Consider the following 24,643-nt stretch of genomic DNA (forward strand, 5'->3'; position numbering starts at 1 on the left):
GGGCAAAGAAGGTTTTGTTTGGCTCAAACTTTTATTTTTTTGCAACTTTAAAAAAATGACCTATATTTAATCTTGACAAGCTGTATCACAATGAAGGTGTAAAAATGTTGTTTTGAAATATAACAAAAGTGACCCAGTTAAAATTATAATACTTATTTCTGTCCAGCTGCAAGGCTCCTGGCAGTTTACAGAAATGCATGATTAGCTTTAGTCAACTGGCATATACCTGTCTCTTTAAAAAAATACACAAAAGAGGAAGTTTCTCTACGAGTCTGAAGTTCTGTGATGGCTACTGAGCCACATGCCTGGCTTGGCAGCTGAGGGGCTCCTTGTGGCTGGATACAACCAGCGGTGCTTGGTATTGATGGTGTGTGCTCAGATTTGTAAGAGATTAGATGAATGAGCTCTCAGAGTCTGTTCATCTCATTGTCTTGTAAGCAAACATTGTGCACTACACAGGCGTGTGGTAATTTAACCATCTACTATAAATTATACAATCAAGTCGGAAGCATTTCACTATAAAAATATATTGCGCGCATTTGAAAAATGTATGTTCTCGCTAGGTATCTGTTGTGGTGGTAGCTGAAAACCTTAATAAAGCACAAACTATTTTATATTTCAAGACTTAGCCAATGTTACTCATTTGTACAGGTTTAAGTCCAAACAAACTGCTAGTCAACTAAATTATAACTTATTACTACAGGCTACAGACTTTTAATACATTCTGTGGATGGAACAGGGCTGATTTACTGTTTTGGGCCTTGCCAGTAGTTATCATGCATCATTTCCCTAGAAATAAAAATAGTCCTACCGCGGTTATCCTTTGGACTGATAAAAATATATCTAACAAGATGTGTCAGAGGAACAAATTCAGAAAATAAAGCTAAAATATTAAATAGACTTATTATTTTATGTATAAAGTACTACATCTTCCAGCTGCCATGATGACTTTGGAATAAAGCAAAAGGTACTGCAAAAAGGAGAAAAGATCTAAAGGAGCAATTGAGCTCTGATAAAACCACATGGGGATAGCTGAATTGTCAGAGCTTTGCAAGAGTCAAAATTTACATAAAAATAAGTATTTAGGGATTAATGTGATATCATCAAAAAGGTTTTAATATGTGCATTTCTTTGCAAACAGTTTAAAAGCAGCAGTTCTATAATCCATTTCCAACACTAACCTTTAACTTGTAAGAGTAAAATAATCCTTTGCAACATTTCTAGAGTTCACATTCTGCTGTGGAAATGTAGCCCCCCCCCCCCCCGCTAAATAAAACTCACTGGAAACCAACACTAGCATATGCGTATTGTTTTTCATAGTGATAATGCAGGGGCCGACTATGCCGTCAGTATTGCATGTCTGTACAGACTCTACCATGTAGCCCAACTTGCAGAATCAGTGGCATTTTGGAGGTTTGTGAATTTTTGGAAGGACTTTATTGCTGGTGCAATGAACTGATCCCATTGACTGAACTCTGTACCTGTATAGATGCCTAAGTGGACAGACTAGGAGGAACAGTGGCTAAAGAACATTGTCTATAATTGTCTGTAAACATGCTTCTTCCTAGATATCTACTGGGGATTTGAATGCTTTCACATGCTAGACTTAAAATATTAAAACATAAATATGAATGGATTTCTTTGAGAAATTAATATGGGCAGGCAGTTTAGGCACTATGTTGTAATGGATTTTTAGAACTAATTGAATTGGTACTGTATGATTTAGTACTTTGCCAGAAATAGTCTGAGGAGAAACAAGGGGAAGGAAGGTTTAGAAGCAGAGACTAACAGGTGTCGGTGTGGAAATTGCTTGGGAGTTTTACTGAGAATAAGAGTTATGGCAGGTTTGGGCTTTTTTTTTTTTTTTTTTTTAAAAAAAAAAAAAAAAAAGAGTGGTTTAAGTAAGTCCTTTAGCAAATGTCTTTTAGGCACACATACACAGATGTCCATAGGTACCTATGGTCAATATGTGCTTATGTATACATGTATGTACATGTATATAAACACACATACACATACATATATCTGGCCATCCTCCCATACAATTACCCATGAATAGGAGGCCTTTTCAACCTAGACATGACACATTTTTTTCTTTTTTTTTTAAACACAGGGCAGGAGATAACCTGCAGTGGAACTGCTGAGCATGCGTACCAATGGTACACTGCCCCTTTCGTAACTGTATTGGTTACAAGTGCCTGATTTGACTGGTTAAAAACAAAACAACCTTCAGGCCTAGTCCACTGGCCTGCACTTTTGCCAACAGCAGCAAAAGATCTGTTTATGGTTACTGCTATTACAACTCACTTTAACTGACCCTTGGAGTCTGACCTGATTGCCCTCCTGCTTAGTGAATCAATAAGAAAATCTTCTGGCTCTGCATGACTTGCTTAGACCTCAGACCTTCCATGAAGAATAAGGTCTATCCAGGGAGGGAAAAACAAGGTGCCACTACAGCTGGTAAAACAAAGATATTTTCAAAGTGCAGTCAGTAGAAACAGTCACTCCTATTCCATGTATAATCAAGGATGAAAAGGCCATGAAAAATACCACTGCGCTTTGCAAATGAGAGGTCAATTGAAATGTCAAGATATCAAATGTTAATGGATTGTATTTCCAATGATGGTTGGGACAGAAAACCATACCAAGTCAAGTCAGATGCCCTTCTGAGGAGAAGATGAGTTTTATGGCAGGAAAAGACAATAAACACCAGAAGTCTTTCCGGTTAACAAACTTGTGGCTGATGGAAAACAAATATATTTTGAAAATATAAAAAGCAGCGGTATTTTAACCCAAGCTATAATCCCAAAACATGTATCTGGAAGTCATTAAATCTACAGCAAATTTAAGCATGTGCAGGTGTTTGGGGAAAATGCCATTGCTTTCTATTGAAGATTTTTAAAGGGACTATAAAAGAAGAGAACATAAAGGACAATCAAGGAAGGCAATGTTTTCTTTTCTCGAAGCAAGAAGTCAATTCTAATATTCTCACAGTTCTACAGTAGTTCATGGACTACATGAACCACTTTTAAAAGCATTATTTTTTCATTGTAGAAACTTAATTTCTCTCTTACAAAACTGTTGTATTTTGTAGTGTTGGATGACACCCAGTTTTAGCCAAAGCATTCTTTCACCTGCCCACATTTTCACAAGGAATCCATTTGGCCATTTTCATAAAGGACTGTAATCTGAGTCATTTGTTTAGAGTGCCATTATATCCAGTCTTTAGTTAGAAGGGCATTGTCATGCAAAGAACTCATCTCTTTAATATGAAGAACAATGAAAAGAAACTAGTTGCCTTCCTAACCACTGTCTTTGCCCAACTAGGAGACACACAGCTGTCCTTTCCCAATTACAGAGAGACCTGTCTGTATCAGCTCACTGGTGGGCTCACACACTTAGAGTGGAAAACAGCATTATTAGTGGCTTTTGAATAGGAAGACTCCTTGGTCTATAGGACAAAGATATGTAGTGACAAGAATGAAGAACTGTGAGTAATCATTTGCTCTTTTGTGTAAAAATAATTATTTGTGTAGATTCCAGTGAATATATGAGGAAAAGGGTTTAAAACAAACAAAAGGCAATATTTTTTTCACACACGATGGTGCTCAATGCCACAGGATGATTTGGGGACAAGAAGTATAAATAGATTTTGGAGGAGATTTTTCATGGAGGATAAGTCCATTGGTACCTCCTACACACAGGATGTGTGGCTATGGAAGTGTAAGAAGAGGTGTGCAGGAAGGTGGGAGGGTACTCCCTGTGGAGGATGCCTCTGTAATTGCTTTCTTCTTCCCCCACCTTCTGCCACTGGCAGAGATAAAGCACTGGGTTGGTTAACCTTCAGTCTGTGTTAACGTACAGGTTGCCAAGTCAAATATATCTGTACTTGAGAGTGAGGCCTAACCCAGACTGTGCTCAGATCTGAGGGGATCCTGCAGCTCAACTCACTCATAAAACACAAGTGATGTGGTCCAAGTCAACATGAATATGATTCCTCTAGTTTCAATGTTGATGTGGGCTCCCATTGCCTACCCAAGTCTGGAAAAAATTCTGGGAAGAGTGATAAACAGTTGGGTTTCAGAATAAAGCTGCTATTGAATTTTAATGATAATGCTGTTCTCCCCCTCTTCCATTAAATCACAAGGTATATGGAATATTATTTCCTCTGGATATGTCTTAATTCAAACCATTTCCCACGTAACAGCTCTCTAGAAATCGTAAACTGTCCACAAGGTAAACTTAAGTCATGTTGCACTTTTCAGACTCAGGGATAGGAACAGCATGATAAGGATCAGCATGTAAGTAAGAATGTATCTAGGACTTTGCATCCAGGAAATCCCTTTTTCTACTATAGACACTCAATGTAAATATGGATAAAACCAACAGGAGAAAGCAAGTAGTCCTTCTATAACAAGGGCAGAAGAGGAAAAATAAGTTAAATGTAATAGATTCTAATGCTATGGGGGCCACCTTGGTGCCACATACAGACAGGAAAGGGTCATATGTTTTTGGAAAAGTAACTGCACTATTTCCATCTAAAAAAAAAAAAATCAGTTCTTCAGACACAGAGACTTCTTAGCTATTTTCTGTGTGCTTATGTATAGTAATATTATGCCAGATGATGCTACCAATACATAAAGATGAGTTCCTGTGCATGTGCTGTGTCTTGCAGTGCTACAAGCAACATGGAACTGAGACCAAGCCTTCTGAAGGAGCCAAATGTCACCTGCATCTACCTTGGCCACCAGAAAGTTCATGCCAGTTAGTCTAAGCACCTATAGACACTCAGGCAGTGAGAAACCACCTGCTTGGCTGCCTTACTGAACTGTAGCAAGGAAACTTAATTGTTTTTTTTCCCTCCATAAGTGTTAAGTGCTGCAGGGATCCAACAGAACAAAAAAGAGCAGTAAACTTCCTCCAGAACATTAAAACAGCAACATTAATAAACTGAGCAATGAAAAGTAAATAGACCATTTTTACAGAAATATTCATTATGCTCCTAAACTAATATGTTAAATAGTGGCACTAATAGGCCCTGTCAAAGGACCCTATATAAACCATAGTCTTTAAAAGGGAGTGATTTCTGATTCCAGTTTTGGGACACAAGAACTATGTCAGCACAGCATAAAAACAAGGAAATTTTTTATGCTAATGACAACTGCGAATACTTTATATATATATATTTATATATGTAAAAAAAAAAAAAAAGTAACAGATGTCAAATGTGGTTAGATTCAACTCAACTTATTAGTGCATGGCTTTTAGCCAAAAGCAATTCACATTTGCAGAAGTGTACTATCACATATGTCTTAATAACAGAAATGTGTTTTTAAAAATGTATGTGATAAGTCACATATGGTAGAAGGAATCTGTACAGCTTTCAGCCCTTATGACAATGGAAGCTACTAACTTTATTTTGCATAGCTAAAGAACATTAAAATTCAAGTGAAATTCTCTTTGACATTTGAGAGCTACAAAAGCAAAGACTAAAAGCTAGACAAGCCTGAGCTGTACTAAATGTGACTGTGATGCTTATATAAATGCAATCTATATCTACTACTGCTATCTTAAAGACATCATTCTTACTTTTGCCCTGAGAAGTAATATTTAAGCATGCAGTCATAATTGTATACAGGTACCTTAAATAGTTACATGTCACTGAAAAATACTAGTCAGACTTTTCAGCTGTTTTGTTATGCAGAGTATAATTAATATGTATAATGGATTCCCTAGGGTACTAATTGAAGCTGCCACCATGAACACAGTCAAAGAGAAGTTAAACAACCAGTTGGGGGAAACATGACAGAGTGAAATATGCACATTTAGGTGGAAAGAGCGAGACTGCCCATCTGGCCTTCTTCCATTCCAAAATGTTACACTTGCTCAAGTCCCATAAAGGAATGATTTAACCTAAATTACCCTTTCTCTTCTACTCCCAAATCTTTTTGGTGGATTAACTGGGCATCAGTGTCATATACGTGCTGTTCAATGACTGCAAGACTCAACAATATTCATATGTGGAAAACTCAATTTAGTTGAGTCATTCCTGAGAATTTGACTCAAAATATAAAAAAAAAAAAAAAAAAAAAAAAGAAAAAAAAGAAAAAAAAAAGTGAATTAATGATAAATTATTATTTTGGAGTTGTTCCCCAGGACTCTCATCACCTTGCAACTCTTGGATCCTCTAGAATGTGAGGTGAAAACACAGCTCATTTCCCACTCTCTATTAACCAACCACCAGCTAACAATGACTTTAATTCAGCTTGCACTGAATTTGAACTAGCCCTGTAGGCAAGAAAGGTCCCTTGTCTTATTAGAAGTTTCATGTGCTATCCTGCTGGATCTTATTTCTAATTTTTATCAGATTGAACAAAACATAAAGAGAGAGTGATTTATGATTATCTTGCATCTTTCCTAATCACTCCAAGGAGTGTTCATACGTATTTTGTGTTCACTTTATAAGGTGCAAATGACTATACATAATGGAAGCCAAGTGAGAAGTAGAACTGTATTCTTTTGTTATGTGTGCTAAAATGCAATGATTTGTGAGTCCTGTCAGTGTATGTTCTTACACATACAAAACCACTCCAGTCCAAAAGCCAGCACGATCCGCAAACTACTATAAAAATAGGAACATTTCCTCTGTAACAGGAATATACAGTAACTGAGACTTAGTTAAACTGCAATGATCACCTACTGAAGCTAAAAATATGTGTTTTATTGGTATATAAGAGCCCATTAAGACTGGAGTATTCATTATTTAAACAGAATCACTGATTGCTGGTAGCTTTAACTGAAAATGCCTTTTCTCAAAGAGCCAGGACATCTATATAGCAACTTTCTTAATTCAATGATATATGGTTGAGTGTTGCCACTAGTGCCCTAAGATTTAAGAACTTCTCATAAAATGCCCTGGAAATTGCTCCCTGGTAGCTTGCTCATCCTTCACCAAGCCCTACTATAAAGTGCAGAAACATACATGTGTATGGTGTGAGAGAGACGCACACACATAGTGAGAAAGAGCTCTTAATCAACAGGATGGCAAAGCCTTGATACATAGGTGCAAAATATTCCCATGTGTCTAGAAATCATTTGGCACATTCTTAGTTATTTCCCCCCCGTCAGACCTTCTCAAGGATTGCAATTAAAAATCATAATCTTTTTAGCATGTACAAACCTCCCCAAGGCTAGGAGCACTATGTATTGAGTATGATTGTGATATTATTTGGCAGCTATTCATGGACAACACATTAATTTATGGAAACTGGATGGAACCCGGGGAGTACAATCATTAGGGACATATGAGAAACAGAAAGCTTTCCTCAGTGATACTGACCTTTTTATAGCTATGATTAGGGGCAACTTGAATTCTATTATCTCTTTCATCGCCCTTCTTACTGTCCTAGTCTTTTCAGTGATTGTATACAACAACTTCATTAAACTTGCATTTTTAAACAGATAAAAAAATAACTTACTTTACAGGAATGTTTCTCAATTTTGTCTTTTCAGCAGCCTGTAAACAGAAGAGGGGTGGGGGAAACAAACAGTGAAGCAACACACCAAAGCACAACCAAGCTGCAAGAAAGCATTAACCCATGGATGCTCTTCAGAAGCGCACACCCAGGCAGCTTGACACAACCAGGGCAGAGGGCTGCAGGAGCTGGACCCTTTCAGAGAGAGAGTGCTACAGGTTTTAAAAACTTCTGCCCCAATTTGTGATATCAGTGTGGTTTGTTTATTATTAATGGCCATGAGTGTTTAGGAACCACTCATTCAGGGTGATTACTTCATTCCCACTCTGAGGTCTGGCCCCTTTGTCACCAGCTACCTTGTTCCATATCTGGAACAAGAACAACAACAGGAAAAAATAAAGGGAAGAACGGACTCCGTTTCCAAAACAGTTTTTATTTGCCAACAACAGAAAAGGGCAAGGGATGACCAAACGTTCAGATCAATTTCTTCTTGTGAAACCTTTGAGAAAACACACTCCAAATCATCTAAATGAGTAAATCTTTGGGCCTCTCGGCCTGCACCACCTCAGACATGGAGCCTGGTTCCAGTTTATTGCTGAACCCATTGATCTGTGTACAGTCCATTTATCATTCATGAAAAGAGCCAGTGATCTTCACAGTATATTAGAAGAAACAACTCAGATCATCTGTCAACGGCCCTCTTATTTCTGTTTCCCTCTCCATGGGGATTTCATCTCCTTCGATTCTTCTTGAATTAAAATGTTGCTAAGCAACACAGCTGGGGGCACCGATGGCAGAGCAGCGCCAGTCTATCACACTGGTTAAGCTACTCAAGATTCTAGTTGAGATTTTTTTTTTTTTTATTTTTTAATGCTTCTGTGGCATAATTACGTAATCTGAACCAATCTTGCATTCCCCCTCTGATTTTTTTCAGAATAGTTAAATAACGTTTAAACGCAAAAGGACTTGAAATATCACCTTCAGATAAACTAGTGTTGTCACATCATTTCAGAGAATTCCTCCTAGTATTTGCAGAACCAGACTGTAATAGATTTAAATGTGGAAAGCGGTCAGATGGTTAGTGAGATTACAAACACGGATAGTGGTGAAAGGCAGAATTAAGACAACTGATCCATAAACCTATTATAGTAAGGAAAGTTTTAGTGCTTAATTACTTTCAGAGATATTTTTATAAAGCCTACCAAAATTGAAGAGAAGGGTTTTGGTGAGGAACTTTAACCTCTGCTGTGCTTAGGGATGGGAATAAAATGGTTCCAACATAGGAACTGCTAATATTAGTGGTCCTGAAAAATGCTCACATAAGGCCTTGAGGAATTAAATCCTTTATGAAAACTAACTTTTGAAACCCCTGGGACCTGCATAACTGGGTTCCAAATTTTGCTAGAATGAGTTTTCCTTTGGACTCTACAATGGGGATAGTCTTTCAAAATACCTGCTGGTTTGGCACTTTTGCCTCCAATCATAGGAAAGATAAAATCTGTGTTTACAACCATGGAAATCTCTAATAATGAGTTTAAAATTTGGGAGGGAGAATTAGAGCTTGTGAGAGCTGACATGGGGCAACAGTAATCCTCTGGGCTGGCTCTCAATGTGCGAAGAAAAATCTGTTTGTTTCATTTGGATTGTATTTTCCATTTAAAGAATAAATCAATGAATGTATGATAGGAAACAATTATATTAATTGTACAGTAGGGTTGTTAAATAAAACACTTAGACCTCAGGAAATGCTAAACTTAAGATTGCATAAGTAAGTGTTACAGACCCAAACCTAATTATGTCCGCCCAAACAAGCCTATGATGAAATGGGGTCCCTGACTCATTAGTGAGATAATGTGAATTGTGCCTCTTTCCAATGATACTCTCCCAAATCTCCCTTTTTCAGCTGCCACGTGCAAATGCAGAGTCAGAAGCATGTTATTAAGAAATCTTTCTTAGTAATAAACTACATGTAACAACACACAAATGCTTCATTTAAAATGGATTAAAATGCCATCAAAAATGGCATTTCAGTTTCCCAAGCCTCCCACTGAATGCCAAGTTTCAGTCCTATCCTGCAGGGAACTAAAATTTTTTTTAAAGCTCATAAACAGCCTTCCACAATGGCAGAAGTTTTTTTGTATGCACAGTGATATTTTGCTTGACCCTTCCATATACCAAATAGCTGGACTATAACAATTCCGAGTTCAAGCATGTGAAACTCACGTCTAAATCAGTTTTTTTCCCCCCTGAATTAATCAAAAATTACTACACAAAACCTGGTATCAAAATACAGATAAAGAAAAGAAAACAGAAGAGCAGATAGTGTCTAGGATCACAAGTAAATAATAATAATGCAGTTGATTCTAATACAAAGTAAAATAGAAGATACTCTGGACAGCATGTGCTTGATGGTGTGAGCTGAACTGTTTACATGATAGATTAAAGAAGTTGAAGATATGTGAGGGAGTGAGAACTGGCAATGTCAAAGTCAAAGAATATTAAAGAGCAGAGTCTAAACTGGATGTTTGATTTTCGACTACTTAGCTATATTGATGGCAACTGTTTACCCTGAAAGAAACATGGTAGATTTAGTAAGGAAGAATTCTAGATATATTCTATTTTCTTGGTCCATGAACATTCATGTTTCCTTAGATTTTCACATGGAGAATTTCCAAATTTTACCCCTTTGTTACAGGGAGAAGACACTTTCCTAACTCTTAACAAAAGGCACATGCTGGAGGGAGTGTCATTCACATACATGCTCACTCATACCGAGTTTTAAACAGCCATTGCAAATGCTCAGGTTAATCCACATGCCAGCCTAGTTTAATGTTGGATGATGAAGCAACTGATCATTTCCTATTACAAATGATTCTGTTTGCCTCTGTGTGGGACCATGGCAATGTTAAATACAGCACAGAATACATGCCAGGGTTTCCACCTGAGAAAGAAATGCAGGATCAGGCCTTCTGCTTTTATTTGTCTTGTAGGTGTTGCTCATTCATTTTTCAAAGAGTGTTTGTTGTGATATCATGAGCATGCCCAGTGGCAGAAGATAAAGGAAGGCAAAATCAAAGTGACATTGAGTAACTCTACACGTTAAGCTTTGATGCAGAAACATATTGTTTGAAAATATTTGGTGTGCAGCAGGTCTGTCAATTAGAGCTAATTATTTTTCTCTGATCAGGAAGAATGCAATCTTGTTTTAGGCAGGTTTCTTTGAAATGTATGTCTTTTATATAACTTCATTATAGGAAAATATTTCTTCCAAATTACTTTTTTTTCTGGGCTGCTTAGCTATTGACTCAAATTGTCTGTGTTGAGTAGTTCTCTCTGCTTTGATAATTAACTTTTGATCATTACTGAGTTTAGCAGCTCTAGTCAGATTTGTTCATAGCCATCCTCCTCAACCATTTCAGTGTTCATCGCCTTTAATCTTTGAACAAAATGATCTCATTGAGCCTCCATCAGCCTTGCTACTCAGTTAATAATTCCTGTTTCTCATCTTCATGACTGAGTTTGATTTGTTCTAGAATTGATGCGAGCTTTTGATTATTAATTTAAGATATTTCAAAGACAAATGTTTTAAGAGTTATTTTGTTTATCTTATATTCCTAGGCTTTTACAAATAAGAAACTGGTTTTAACTTCACAACGACTCCTAAACTTCATGTATTAAAAGTACTATCTAGAAACAGAGCAGGTAGGAGGTCCCTAAACCATGATACATGTGCCCTGAGAGGGAGATGATGCTGTGAAAGACTGGAATGAAATTGGACTGGTATAATGTAATATTCAATGGGTGTTAGGAGAATTACATCATGGGACCTTTGCTAATTTTGAGCTTGAACACTTGCATTAAAATAATTTAGAATGATTAGAAAATGGAAGCCAGAGTGAACTAGACAATCATTCCACTTTAATTTGTAATTTCCTTCTGATTTTTTTTTTTTTTACAATTATGGCCTTTCCATAATTGTTCCTCTGCTCTCTAAAACCTTATTTCAACAGCTGACTCTAGTGTTGAACAAGAATGAAGATGAAGAAAACATGGAAAGCAGTAAGATACAGAGAATCATCCATTAGAGAGTATATGCCCATGACTTTTATAACTGTGAATGACTCCTACCCCTTATGTTGCATTATACCTGATTTTGGCACTAGGTTTTTTAGCATTAGTTCAAGAACCACTTGCACTGTGCTTTACTTGATATACAGTGTGAATATACCCATAAACTTATTTTGTTAGCAGGTATTTAACTATTACACAAAAGATTAAACATGGGAATAAGCACAAACTGCTTCTAGATTGTGCACAAGCACCACAAAATGTGAAAAATGATAACTTACATCATCAATATCAATTACTGGTCTGGCTTTTGGATAGAAAGAACCAGAAAAAATACTCCAGTCAGTATAACTTTCTTACATCAAAAAGACCTGAAGAGAATGAACTGACAAGAGGCTGGCTCAAAAATGTCAAAGCAAAATAACTGACGTCTGCAGAAGGCAAATTAGATTTTTGGTCACGTATTACAGGGGAAGTATCTGCTATCCAAAGAAAAAAATATATTTTCCATTGCATAACTGAAAATCCAAGATTTTCAGGAAAAACTGTTTGATTTCAAGAAAGTGAGATTAGACAAAAAGTATTATTTAAGAATGCCTCCTCACAGTCTTCTTTCAGAAGCACTGATCAGCCACCTAAGAAGGCAATTGCTGAGCTTCAAAGAGTCTCTTAGGGTGAGATAGGTGGTACTTTACGCCACTGAACATGTTGCCAGAAGAAGGAAGACCATCATGCTTCAACATTTTCCATGAGCTGCTTCAAATCTAACACAGGTTAATCTCCCAGTTTCTAACCAACTCTATATGCTTGGGTGAAGAGCTAAGTGACTCAACACAAGTAAGTTTACAACTCACCATGCTGTTCTCCTGTCCTGTCGGTACAGAAGAGTGTGCTTGGAGACCCAATTCAACAATCCAATCAAAACAAAGAATCTCTCCACATCACTTGAATTATATATGTATTCATAGATTATAATTTATCTGGGAAATTATACTATGCTCTTATTTATACAGAATGCCTTACCCGTGACCTCAAATAATGAACAAAACCCCACTACTTATTGGCTGCACTGTGTTGTGCTCTTATTCTCTACTGTACTGTGACTTCCTGTGGAGGAGAACATAGTGTGCAGCAAACAAAACCATACAGAATTGTGCTGGGAATCAGAAAGCCCAAACCTAAGGGCTGACAGATTAGTATGTGATGATATATGCATAAATATGTGTGTTGTGTTTCTTTTTTTTTTTTTTTTTTTCTTTACTTCATTGGTTACATTCTCCTCTACCTGTCCCCTAATGTCAACAGTGGAGATTGTGTTTGTTTCTTGCTAATTGCCTTTGACATGAAGTTGGCAACCTTGTATTTGAGATTGTGTGTGATATTCTGGGTCATTATCACCCCAGGGACAAAAAACCCAATGTTACTGTATCTAGGACCAAAACCGATAGAGAAGATAATCTCCTCATCATGTCATATTTTTTAAAAAAGAGTATTTTTCCTTCAGAAGCCAATCCTGTGGGATGGATCCAATAAAATCCAGTTTTTGAAATATCAAGTCACCAAGCATGTGGTATCTACAAATCAGAATGGTTCACTGAACTCTCCCTGTGTATGAACCACAGTGAGCATCTTATCATTGCTTTGAGCAGTGCAGTAACCTTCATGGCTTCACAGAGAGATGCTCAAGAATGTTTGAAATACTGGAAATTTAATTGTAATTGGTGCAGTGGAGGCTGGGTAAAATGAAAAACAAAGTTTAAATGACCAATTCTAAAACAGTCTGTCTGTGGGTTAGGAGTCACCTTCATCCTTGATGTAAGCAAACTACTTTTAATTGAGCAACAACATGGATATATTTTGGCTTCTGTAAGCATTTTTCCCAAATCCCTGAGTTTCCACCAGGCCAATGGTGTAAATCAAACTAAGAAAGTGTGCAATGAAAAACATGGCCACTTCCCATTCTTGAAGGACTATTCTATATTTTTTAAAAAACAGAGAAAAGAGCTACACACACTGACTGCGTGCTTCACTCTGAGTGCTTGTTGCTTGTATAGACACAGCTGAGCTGGTTTTAAATTAGCTAGTGTGAGTACTATGAACATTGTTGCTTTTGCTGAACAGGCTGCAGTTTACGCAGTGTCTTTGGTGAACCTTACAATACAAACTGCTATGGCTATCTCGCAGAGAATGGACTTACTTCAAAGATAACTCACATAGCATGTATGCTTATTTTAGGACCTCAGTACCAATGTACATTGACAGAAGAGGCTTGAAACAGTGCCTTTGTTCCCCAATTATTTTGATATACACTGGATTCTTTCAAAAATGCTTTTGATGGAAAGTTGCTAACTGTACTAATTTTGACTTCTTCATCCAGCAAAGGAGAAACTGTAATATGACATTACAAATTCTACTGATTCTACTTTTGTAGTCCTACAAAACACTGTCAAGTTGCTTTACAAATGCTAATCAATGTCTCACGAAGTCTAGTAGATTTAAATGCTCTGACAATACCAATTGACTTGGTCATTGCAGAGTTCTGTGGCAGTGAACAGAAATCCTGGCTAGAGCTAGGCCTTATTTTTCATAAGAATTGTTTTATTTGGAAAACAAATATACAGCCCTGGTGACAGAAAAAGTTGGGAAAATTGCACTGAATAGTTCTTATTTAAGAAATAGATTCTAAATTGAACTTCTGGTTTGAAACATCATTCCCTAGCAAATAATTTGTTACAAAATCATTACAAATGACCTAGGCTTAGTGGATGTTAATCCTATTGTGAAAATATAAAACATCTTGCTAGGAATAAAACTCAGTATTTGTCATCATCTTATTTACTTATGATTTTTCTAAAATGTGTGTTTGGTTCAACCTTCTAGATGGTTAATAAATCAAAAAAATCCATTATTTGTTGGGTTTACTCCATAGCCACATTTCAACATGCTAATAACATAATTAAAAAACTTGAGGAGGCAAAAGAAACAGGGAAAAGGTCAAGAAACTTTTATAAGAGAAACAAAAAGGCTTATCTAAACTTCCCTCAGGAAATAAGCAGCAAAAGGCTAGATTCAAAGAATATTCTGTGACCTCATCGTGCAGCTGCAGACAGTCTTCACAACCTGTGTATTCCTCAGTTTCCCAGTTCTAACAGAAAGACAGTAATTCTTCGTATCTCCGTCCCTGAAACTTACCTGACCAGTGCTGATATTTTGAGGTCTTATAATAAGGTGTACTTCTAGTGTGCAATGTCCAGTTGCTACTTTTGCAACATTCACACAAGTTACAACTTGCTGCATCAAAATGGGAAGCAGGATGGGCAGACATCTCGGAAAAAGCCCCTTGTACTCCTGCTCATTTGCAGTTTATGACCTTAGATTTTCCTTTGTGGCAAAGGCTTTTATCTCATTCCTTTGGGAGTCCAACCTATCCTTAGTCTCTTCCCAACTCTAAATCAATGAATAGTTCCAGAGACTTGAGCAGCAAAAGGACAGAGTCAAAGAGTACCAACAGTGGCACTGCTGGGAAGATGTGAATTGATGTTGCTATTCATACCGCCCATTTATTTCCTGTGACAGACAAAAGACTTTAAGGATTTTAATTTACACTGAACATTGTATCCATACTAAATGTTAAATCTATTACAAACAGGTAACAGAGGTGACAGAGGTAAACACACATGACATAACTCTCTGATGACCTTGGTTTGGTTTAGTACATTGCTCAGATGTAACAAGTACTAATGTTATAATGTTGTCAATCACTAAATTGAACATCTCCAAAAATTATACTTAATAGTATCGCCATGAAATTGGCAATTTTGTAAAGCAGGCACACTCTCTGTGAGAGCACCCTGTCCAAATCAACTGCACTGTCACACTGTGGTCCTGACCTGTCCCTACAAGCGGGCAGAAGTTCTGTTAGGGGAAGATGCATCCTGCCAGCACAGAATGGAGCACCTCCAACCCTAGCAAACCTTGCAGTGGCAGCTGAATTCATTGTAAGAAAAATTAAGGTGTTTAGTTCTCGTTACTGTTCTCCTTCTGGAACACCTCCAGGGGAGATCAACTTTCACTTCTCCCCTTATTCTGGCTGACAGACGCTAATTACTGGATTTATCATGCCCTTTTCATCACCTACTTTATGCTTCTTCTGCCCACCTATGAGTCCCTCCTTCAGACTTTTGCAACCCCTCCCTCCCAGCCCCCCTGTCTCAAAGCCAGCATTAGCACTATCCTCTGCTGGTGTAAAAAACTCTGAAGAATTTAGATTTTGAAGTTCACAGACTGTTGCTTGGGCTTTTACAAAAGAGCGACACTGCAGATGGCCAGTGTAAGAAAGCCAGACACTTTCTTCACCAAAATTCTTCACAAGGCATTCATGATAAAAATCACACTCTCCTTTTGAGGAGAAAAGGGAGATAAATGTTTCCTATGTGGTTGGATTAGTGAGTGTTGAGCACTGAGATGGCCTGCAGATATCACAGACTTCAGATTTATTTTTATAGGACAGTATGGTCAAGTCTGGCTTTTCTCTTAACAACAACAATGCTGGTGTCAATCAATTATCTCACCTGCTGCTGCCTCTGCTTGCTGCCAAAACAATATAGGACTTTTGCCTAAGTGGCATACATAGCAAGAGGCGCTGGGGAAATACATTTTTCCTCCTTGCTTATAATAAAAACTCCTTTACATGAAAAGGTGTGCACAAGCATGCACATACACAGAGTACATGACCCATCCTATGGCCTGAAAGCTGCACCTCCCTCCTCCCTCCCACCCCAAAAAGTCTGTCAGATCTCCAGTGTCAGGTCCTTATGGCTGTACTGAAGAACAACTGGACTACCCACCTCTATTTAATTAGTGGTGGAGACTTCACATCTTTTTAAAGCTTCTCCTTCAGGTGAATGATATCTTATTGTATGGCTGACAGAACCTGGCTGCTTCAGGCTGGTGGCATGAAAAACTGAACCCAAGAGAAGCACCTGTTAAAGAGAGCACTGAGGGGCTATGAAGTGCCTGCTTACTTCTGGGGAAGTGAGGAGAGGACTTCTTGCAGCTGTATTTATCAATCTTTTCAACTAAAGCATTTTATTCCCCTTTTGTTAGGGCTGCCTGCCTGCCAAGTATTTTCTTTTCCTGCACTATTTTCTCTACTGCAGTGGGGGGTTACTGAGACACTGAGCTGCCAGTGGATACTAGGCAACCCACAGAAAAGGCACATCAGTGGGAGGGTCAGGGCTCTTCCAGCTCCTGTCCTGCCCCAGACAGCTGCTGCCCCAGAGCCTGGGTAAGAGCATGGCTGCAACCTGCAGAGGCAAACTTATTGCTGCCGATCTGTAGCACTGTGCACTCCAGAGCAACAATTTGTCCTGAGGGTTTCATTAATCCCCTTCCTCACTGATGGATGACCTCCACAACAACAACGTGTGTGGAAACAATTCCATGAGATTCTGTGAATTTGAACAAGTTAAAAGCTTTTGATAACACTGTGTATTTTAGTGGTGGGCCATGTTTTTTGCTCATAACTGCAGCATGCTCAGCCCAGATCTCACAGTGGTTACCGAAAGCTTCTGTTGATAATAAACAAATAAATGATATGAACCTACATCATTACCATGTGAATTATGACCTTAGACGTAACAGCCATCAAATCTCTTTGTCTAACAGAAGCTGAAGTACTCATTTTACACAGTTGATGATATATGGTTGTTTCAACTAGTGTTGTGCAGAATAAAATAATTTGAATATCAATTAAAATGGACTGAAGTAGAAAGAAGAGACATATCCTCACAAAATGATTTTTCATAGTTAGAGACTGACAAGGTTGGAGAATGACTGTATTATCCTAATAGCTTCTGTTTTCATTAATGGCTTAATGAAAACATTGCCCTACAATTATAAAACACGACTGTAGATCTTAAACACTGGAATGTGGGTTCTTTATCAAAACACATGCTGCTGTGGCTACAACTGATGCTGCATCTCTGGGATTGCAATGGAACCCTATGACAGATAAACTATTTACATTAAAAGACTCTATCAAAGTTATTTTGCACCTAGTTTCATCCTAATACATCTGATTTTTCTATAGCTTTGACAAGATGACCTCTCTCACTGTGTGTGCAGTATTGATGTCATTACTGAAGAGCTGTTCTTCAGCCTTTCTGCTGATAACAAAATAAATGGAAATGTAGAGAAACCTCGGGGAGGTAAACAGCTTGTTCAAGATCCAGCTAAAAAACAGGCAAAATGACAAGAGGAAAGGATATCTATTGTTACAAGGAAAGTGGTCACTGTTACGCTTTAAGAAGTGTTTACATGATACAATAAAGGCATACTGCACCTTAGAATTTCATTAACTTTTAAAAAATTTAACTTCAGTAAAGGCTTTGAAAGCTCAGTATGCATCATAAGAATTCAAAGCTCAGCCTATAGCTGATGACCTTTTTAGACTCAGCTACAAAGTCAAACATTTTGTAAGTAATCACATAGTACTAACCTAGCAAAAAAGAATTATGTTTGTGTAAAATACAAACGACAGAGCAGGGCCATGGATTATATGCATGTCTTGTGTTTGTATGGTTATCAGAGAAGTGGCAACAGAGTGGCAATCATTAAGGGAAGGAGGAAAAAAAATCAAATAGAAAAACATCATTGATTTGTTCTGCCAAAAACACTATATACATAAAATACTGAAAATGGAGCAGGTCTGCAACTAGTATCAAAGTTTCTTTGGTTGAAAAACACACAGAACATTAGCAATGTGCTTTAAATTAAGTACACATTTCAAAGGTTAACAGGACTATTCCTTAGGCAGAAGAACAAAGAGGAGCTGGTTAAAGAAAATTGGGTACACTACAGCTACTTAAAATATTGTATCCAGGCACAAATCATTTGGATGCCTTTGAGCTCAAAGCTAATTTGAATTATACAGAGGTGCTTTAAAGAACAAAAATACTAACCTGTGTTTTATCTATGGTCTTTTAGCTGAACTGAGATACTAATTAAAAACCTTGACTACTCTTCCTAATTTCTGATGTATTTTAACAGAGTAATAAAGCCATCTAAAAGCTCTGTCCTTCCTCACAAAGAGTGATTAGCATCTCTGAAATGCTTTGCCATCTAATGGTTTTACTATTAGCATATCTGTCATCTGCCTTGACTATATCTCTTGTAGGCAATGTAAAAAAATTGTGCAGTAGGACTTCTGAATGCAATATTGATGCATATGCCAACGTTCCTCTCAGTGACAATACTACAAGAGTTTACAATCCAGGCAATGCTGAAGTGTAACAATATCTCTCAAATAATACATTAAACAGATGTGTACCTGGTATTATAAATGTGACATAAAAATCTATTGGGTTGGTTGGCATGCATATTAAAAACCATTCAAGTAGGTCAAACTGTGGATAACTTAAAACTTTAAAGGCAGCAATTTTAATAAAACTGTCAGTACAATTTTCTTTGTAAAAACATTTGACACTGATTATGCTGCTTATATTGAAAGAGAAACACAAGGTCTATATCTTTAGATCTTTTATTGAACTGTGAGCACAGCATCAATAACTGCTTCTCAGCTGTAAATGAAAATTGATTCCAGATCTAACCCGTTGTTTTCTGTGTGTCTTTAATCCCAAATCACCCGCAATGAGACATAAGAATCAGCATTTTGTCTATGGGACAAAGCATGTGTCATATAGCCAGCTCCAAAGTGTCTACACTGAAGATACTGTGGGTTGTATTTACTCTTAGATGTCGGATAATTGTGGACCCTGTGAGCAAGGTCCAAAAAGTGGTGATAGGAGTTTGCAGCTGGGGTGGAGTGACTTGTTACTTGCCTCATGCTCTACTGCAGTGATCAATATGGTCCAAAGTTTTACAGATCTTAAGTCTGAAGACACCTGCAATGAACATCGCATTGGACCTCCTGCATGTCACAGCCCAAAGAAATTCACTTGAAAACTTTTACATCAAGCCCACAACTGCCAGAAGGCTAAAAAGAGAGGGGGAACCACAAGGTTTCCATGCAATTTGCAGAAGTTTGACATTAGTAGTTTGGATTTCCAGTCAGCTCTCACTTGCTGAAGCCTCTTAAGCCCTCTGGTGAAATTAAAGCATTTAGCCTCCTTTCAGGAATCTTTTTTCTTGGTGATATGTTGCTAGGCCATCATCATGCATGCCTTAACCAAAAAAGACCGAAGACTTTTATTAAGGAGAGTTCTCCAGATCATGTTTATAATTCTTAGGAACAATTTCTGGTTATTTAAAATCCTGTTGGAAAAGTGAATGTTAAAAGTGGGCAGCATGTTCAGTTACAGCCTTGCTAATACTATCCAAAGAATAAATACCTTCCACTGACTTCAACCTGGTAGTTCTCATCCTATCCAGAAATCAGGCTCAAATTCTTAATTATATGACTGACTGGAGCTATCGTGTCTTGGGTTTCTCCTCAGCAGTGGGGAGAAAAGGAAGGTGATGTTTAACACCTGAAAGAGCATGAGGTCCATGGAACCCTAAATAGATGCAACACAGATCAGAAATAAGTGTGCTCATTCATAGGAGTGAGAGAGTAAGACAGAAGAGCTTTGTTTTTTGCAGACAAGCTTCTAACAATCTTCCACTGTGACAAATGGACTACTGGTAGTCTCAGAAGAGAGGCTGATAGATCAAACTCTCTCCACATACTATAGACATTCACTAAAAGTTGAGATCAAGGTGCATTTATGGATCAGCGTCACTACTGCCCCTGCCGTGTAAAGATTGAAGAGTCCCCAGCAATTCTCAAAGGACGAAGCCTAGGGCTCCCTACCAACCACTGTTCTCAAAGAATTTTAATTTCCTTGAAATACAAGTAGAGATAAAGATAACAAACTTGATTTTTCACATACTGTGTTTTTATTAATAAAAATGAGTAAATGCTAGCTCTTGATTCACATTGGCTGCAAGTCTATAGCAAAAAAAAAAAAAAAATCAGAAATATTGTAAAGACAATGATTCCATTTCCTTATAGAAATGTTGCATAAACTGTTAGAATGGGTTTGAGCTGAGCATTTTAATCTTTTCTCTCCCTGTCAGAATGCACACATGGGTACGGCTGAATTACAATGATCATTTGACTGCAAAATCTTTGATAAAAAAAATAGTAATTAAATTTTATAACCTTGGGCTCCACAGTTTAATCTTCAGCATTGTAAAGTTCACATATTGTAATAGCCTTGACTGTCCCTCATGAACAAATATTTTATATACTTTTTAGAAAAGATATTTTGCAGTCAAAAACCATTGCAGTTACTTTCTTGATGTTTATGTGTCTGACCAGCAGGCCAGATAAACCTTTCTTTCCATTTACAATCCCCTCTCTTTAAAGAGATATGGCAGAAGCTGCTAAAGTGTGAAGGTACTGCCAGTGTAATGCTTGAGTGATGCAGCAGAGCCATGCTGCTCAGCTTTGCAAGGCCTTAGTCTGGGATGCAGTGTGTGTGACAAAAATCTCAAGGGCAGACACATAGTCATTCATTCAAGAAACCTAAAAAACTGCAAGATTCTTTCCTATAATGTGTATAATTTTGTCTATATTCTCTATTTCTAATGCAAATAAAAGAGATGCCACCATACATATGCAGTGTACATAGGAAAGGTGAAGGCTTCCTTTGAAGTGCAGGGCACTAAAGAAATATTTTCAGTGTGCTTCTTGTCCAGGTAGTTCATTTATTTTTTACACGACTAGAAGCATTCATGTTTGCAATCTCTAAAGATACAGACCATAATCTGTTTCTTAAGAAGATATTTGGGAGATTTTAGGAGATTTGAATCAGTTCTAATTACTTAGAGGGAGATGAAGCTCATACTGCCAAAAGGATAAACATTTTCTGTGTACTATAAAATTTTGAGAACCTACACAAACGGTCCTTATTGTGCTCTCATTTGTCTGCAGCTTACGCCACGTATGGTATTGCTGGAAAGTCACATGGAGTTGTGGTGCAATCTGAGGCTTCCTACAGCTCAGGCACATCACCATCACATAGGGACTTGGGCTGCAGCTCCTGAACTGGCAGCAATGTGACACTGTTCACGTGCATGATGCTGCCTTTGGGTAAGAGGCACGCATGTACCACAGGACAGTAGGGATGTTTTGAGAGCTATCAATACTCCATTGTGCAGTGTAGATATAACCACGTCTTTCCTGCTTGGGATTAACACCAGAGATGACACCTATTCAAGTCAGTGAGGGCTTTTTGTTTGATGTAAGCAAATGCTGGTCCAGGCATTTGTTTCTTCATTCAGCAATGATACATGATTTCAACTTAATAGTGTAAACTGTGTAAATTTGGAATAATTCCACTTAAGATACTAGAAAACTACCACTGTAGGAAAACAAAAGTAACTCCTACCTGACAACATATTTCCATTCTTATATTTTGGACATTTCAGTATCACAATGCCACTTTACAGGTCTATTAGGGCAAGTTTCCAATAGACCAGGAAACCTGCTGGTTTCTTAAGCCACCATGTTTGTACAACTGCACACGGTGCAAGTACAGGCTTTTCATCCTTTGGCTTCAGATGAGAGTGTAAGTCTAACTTTGTGCTAAGAACCACTGACCTGTATGACTAAGGGGTCAACTGATACCAGAAGGTAAACCTTTCCTGGTGTGACCCTAAAGCATGGATTAGGTAGGTTGAAGGAGAACATTTAGGTGCTTTAAAAATAAATAAGAAAGATCGACTTATAGTTAACATTTCCTAGGCTGAACAGATGATCTTATGCTGAATTATAGCATTATCTTCCTCTCTATTGCAGACATTTAAACATTTGAGCCTATTGCATATATAAAGTAACATGAAGGATGAATTTAACTCAAAGTCTCTATTTTTTTCTGGTAAGAATGTTGAGAATATGTATTTCACCAGCTTTATTTCCCAGCATTATCCATAAATATTTATAAAGTGGGAAGGATAGAGAATGACATGAGACAGTTTTCTGAAAATGATTCTTCATTAATGTCCCAAGTAGGTTCAGAGACTTTCAGTAGTGATTTACAGCTACACACTGAGGATTTTCTCTCTCACAAACGGGAATCACTGGATTACTGACTGTGAACTCCCAGCCCTTTACTCACTGACTGGAACAAAATTTAGGGACCCAATCTTCTTGGGTGCAACTGTACAAATGAACTGCACATTGAAAACCAACTCTGCAGTTCTGTTGGCGGTCTGATGTTGTCATTTTACACCACTCCCAAACAGGTCATCAACTTCAGCACTGAGTGTGAAACAAGAGGAGGCTGTACCACAGTTAGTTTGGTACAGTGCAGGGTAGAAGCTCAGAGCGCATTGGCTGTTCCTGGGTGATGCCATGCGTAATCTCTTATTCCAAGGCTAGTATGTCATGTTTTGATTTAGTTTAATTTGCTTCACAAAGTTAATTCAGCAAAACTGACAAAGTGCATATGTATTTAAGAATAAGTTTCCTCCCACAGAGGTTCTATGCACAAACAGGATTAAGCTGCTGGATTCATCAGCACCTCAAAATGCTTTTGATGCAAATATAGTAAACCAACATGCAATCACATTCAACCAATGAAACAACTGTGTCAGATTATACGGTCTATGCACTAGTATCAGATGTATTTACCTGTTCATTGTCATCTTCATCACTGCTGAGTTTCAGATCATCCTCAAGCATTCTGAAAAAAAAAAAAAAAAAGAGAGAATACAGAATTACATTTAATGAATTAACTTTATATACAATGGGCTGAACCTACACTTTAGCAAAGTCAGAGGAAAGACTCCCTTACAATTCAACAACAGCAAAATCAGACCTGTGATAAGTAAACTGATGAATACTCCGTGTTTGTATGTATTAGTCCTGTGTGATGCTAGGTAAGAACAAATGACTTTCAGACTCATCCATCATGAAGTTTGGAAGTCAGCTCCTCTTTAATATCTTCTTCTATTTGCACATTGTCTCATGGTGATTAGTACATATACACCCATGTGAATTTCTAAATCTGAAGGAAGAGTAATTCAGCTCTGAGATTGTTGAAAACTGAGAAAAAGTCCCCCATGTTTCATTCCTGATCTAAGGCATCACTGATCATCTTTAAGGTCGGTACCAATCCCCACCTTATCAAACTGAGAATGAAAAGTGGAGAATAGCAAGAAGAAGAGGAGCTTGTCTGAGGTCTGATGGGACCTCACAGTAGTTAGTATCTGAAGGCAGAGGAATGTTTTGCAATCTAGGAATATGCTGATTCATACCCCCATTTTTATTTATTTTTTTTCTAAATACAGGGAAATGTCACATGACTGCTCCCTGCCCTTGTTTAAAGTGGAAGAAAACTCTTAAAAGATGTGGCTATCCCAATGCCTCCTTCCTCTCCTTTGGTAGAAGAAAGAGTTGAATAATGCATATTACTGTATTAACACTCATATTACTTCCTTTTTTTTAATCCAAGGCTTGGATATGGCAAGACACATAGGATAAGAAACGATAGTATTTGCTGTTACACCTTTTCAGAAAAGGTCTCTTCTTTTGAGATCTGTCTACCTAGGGAGGCATAACTAGCAGCTACCAAATACACTCCCTTATAGCTTCCCATATATTCACGCTTTGGTGGCCCTCCTCAGAGCTGATACTTCTTTGGGTACACTTCTACCTCACACCCATCTTTTCACCTTGACAAATTCTCTTATGACAGGATGACGTATGAACAAATTGGCACATCTCACCCATATCTGCTGCAGTAGCCACTAAAACTGCCGAGCTTCCTTTCTCCCAGCTTCCTTTCTCCCAGCCTGAGCTTCTTTACCCAAGGCAGGAGGCTTGCAAATTGCAATTACTGTTTCCTTTCTGCCTTGATGGAGACTGAAGTCTATGATTTTTTTATTGTTAGCCTTTAAATAACTGTAGCAATCAATGGATGTTCTGTTAGGAAGGTTTTTTTTTGTTTTTGTTTTTTTTTTTTTTTTGTGTTTTTTTTTTTTTTTTGTGTGTGTTTTTTTTTTTTGTTGTTGTTGTTTTTTTTTTTGTTTGAAGACTACCAGTAAATTACGGAAGCCTCCTGGTATATGAAATTTTAAAGAGGGGACAGTAA

General features: G+C 37.7%; 1 protein-coding gene across 4 annotated transcripts in view; it reads right to left on the minus strand.

The window, feature by feature from the left end:
* AFF2 (AF4/FMR2 family member 2) overlaps window positions 1-24,643 on the minus strand; it is a 349,249-nt gene that overhangs the window by 78,322 nt on the left and 246,284 nt on the right. For all 4 annotated transcript variants that reach the window (XM_042807366.1, XM_042807365.1, XM_042807364.1 and 1 more), the window contains 2 exons: window positions 23,182-23,233; window positions 7,479-7,516 (listed from right to left, as the gene is read on the minus strand). In XM_042807366.1, coding sequence (XP_042663300.1) covers window positions 7,479-7,516; window positions 23,182-23,233 — 90 coding nt within the window. The remainder of the gene's footprint in view (window positions 1-7,478; window positions 7,517-23,181; window positions 23,234-24,643) is intronic.

The sequence above is a fragment of the Tyto alba genome, unplaced genomic scaffold (assembly GCF_018691265.1).
Source record: "Tyto alba isolate M040663 unplaced genomic scaffold, T.alba_DEE_v4.0 Super-Scaffold_5, whole genome shotgun sequence".
In the NCBI taxonomy this organism is placed as follows: domain Eukaryota; kingdom Metazoa; phylum Chordata; class Aves; order Strigiformes; family Tytonidae; genus Tyto; species Tyto alba.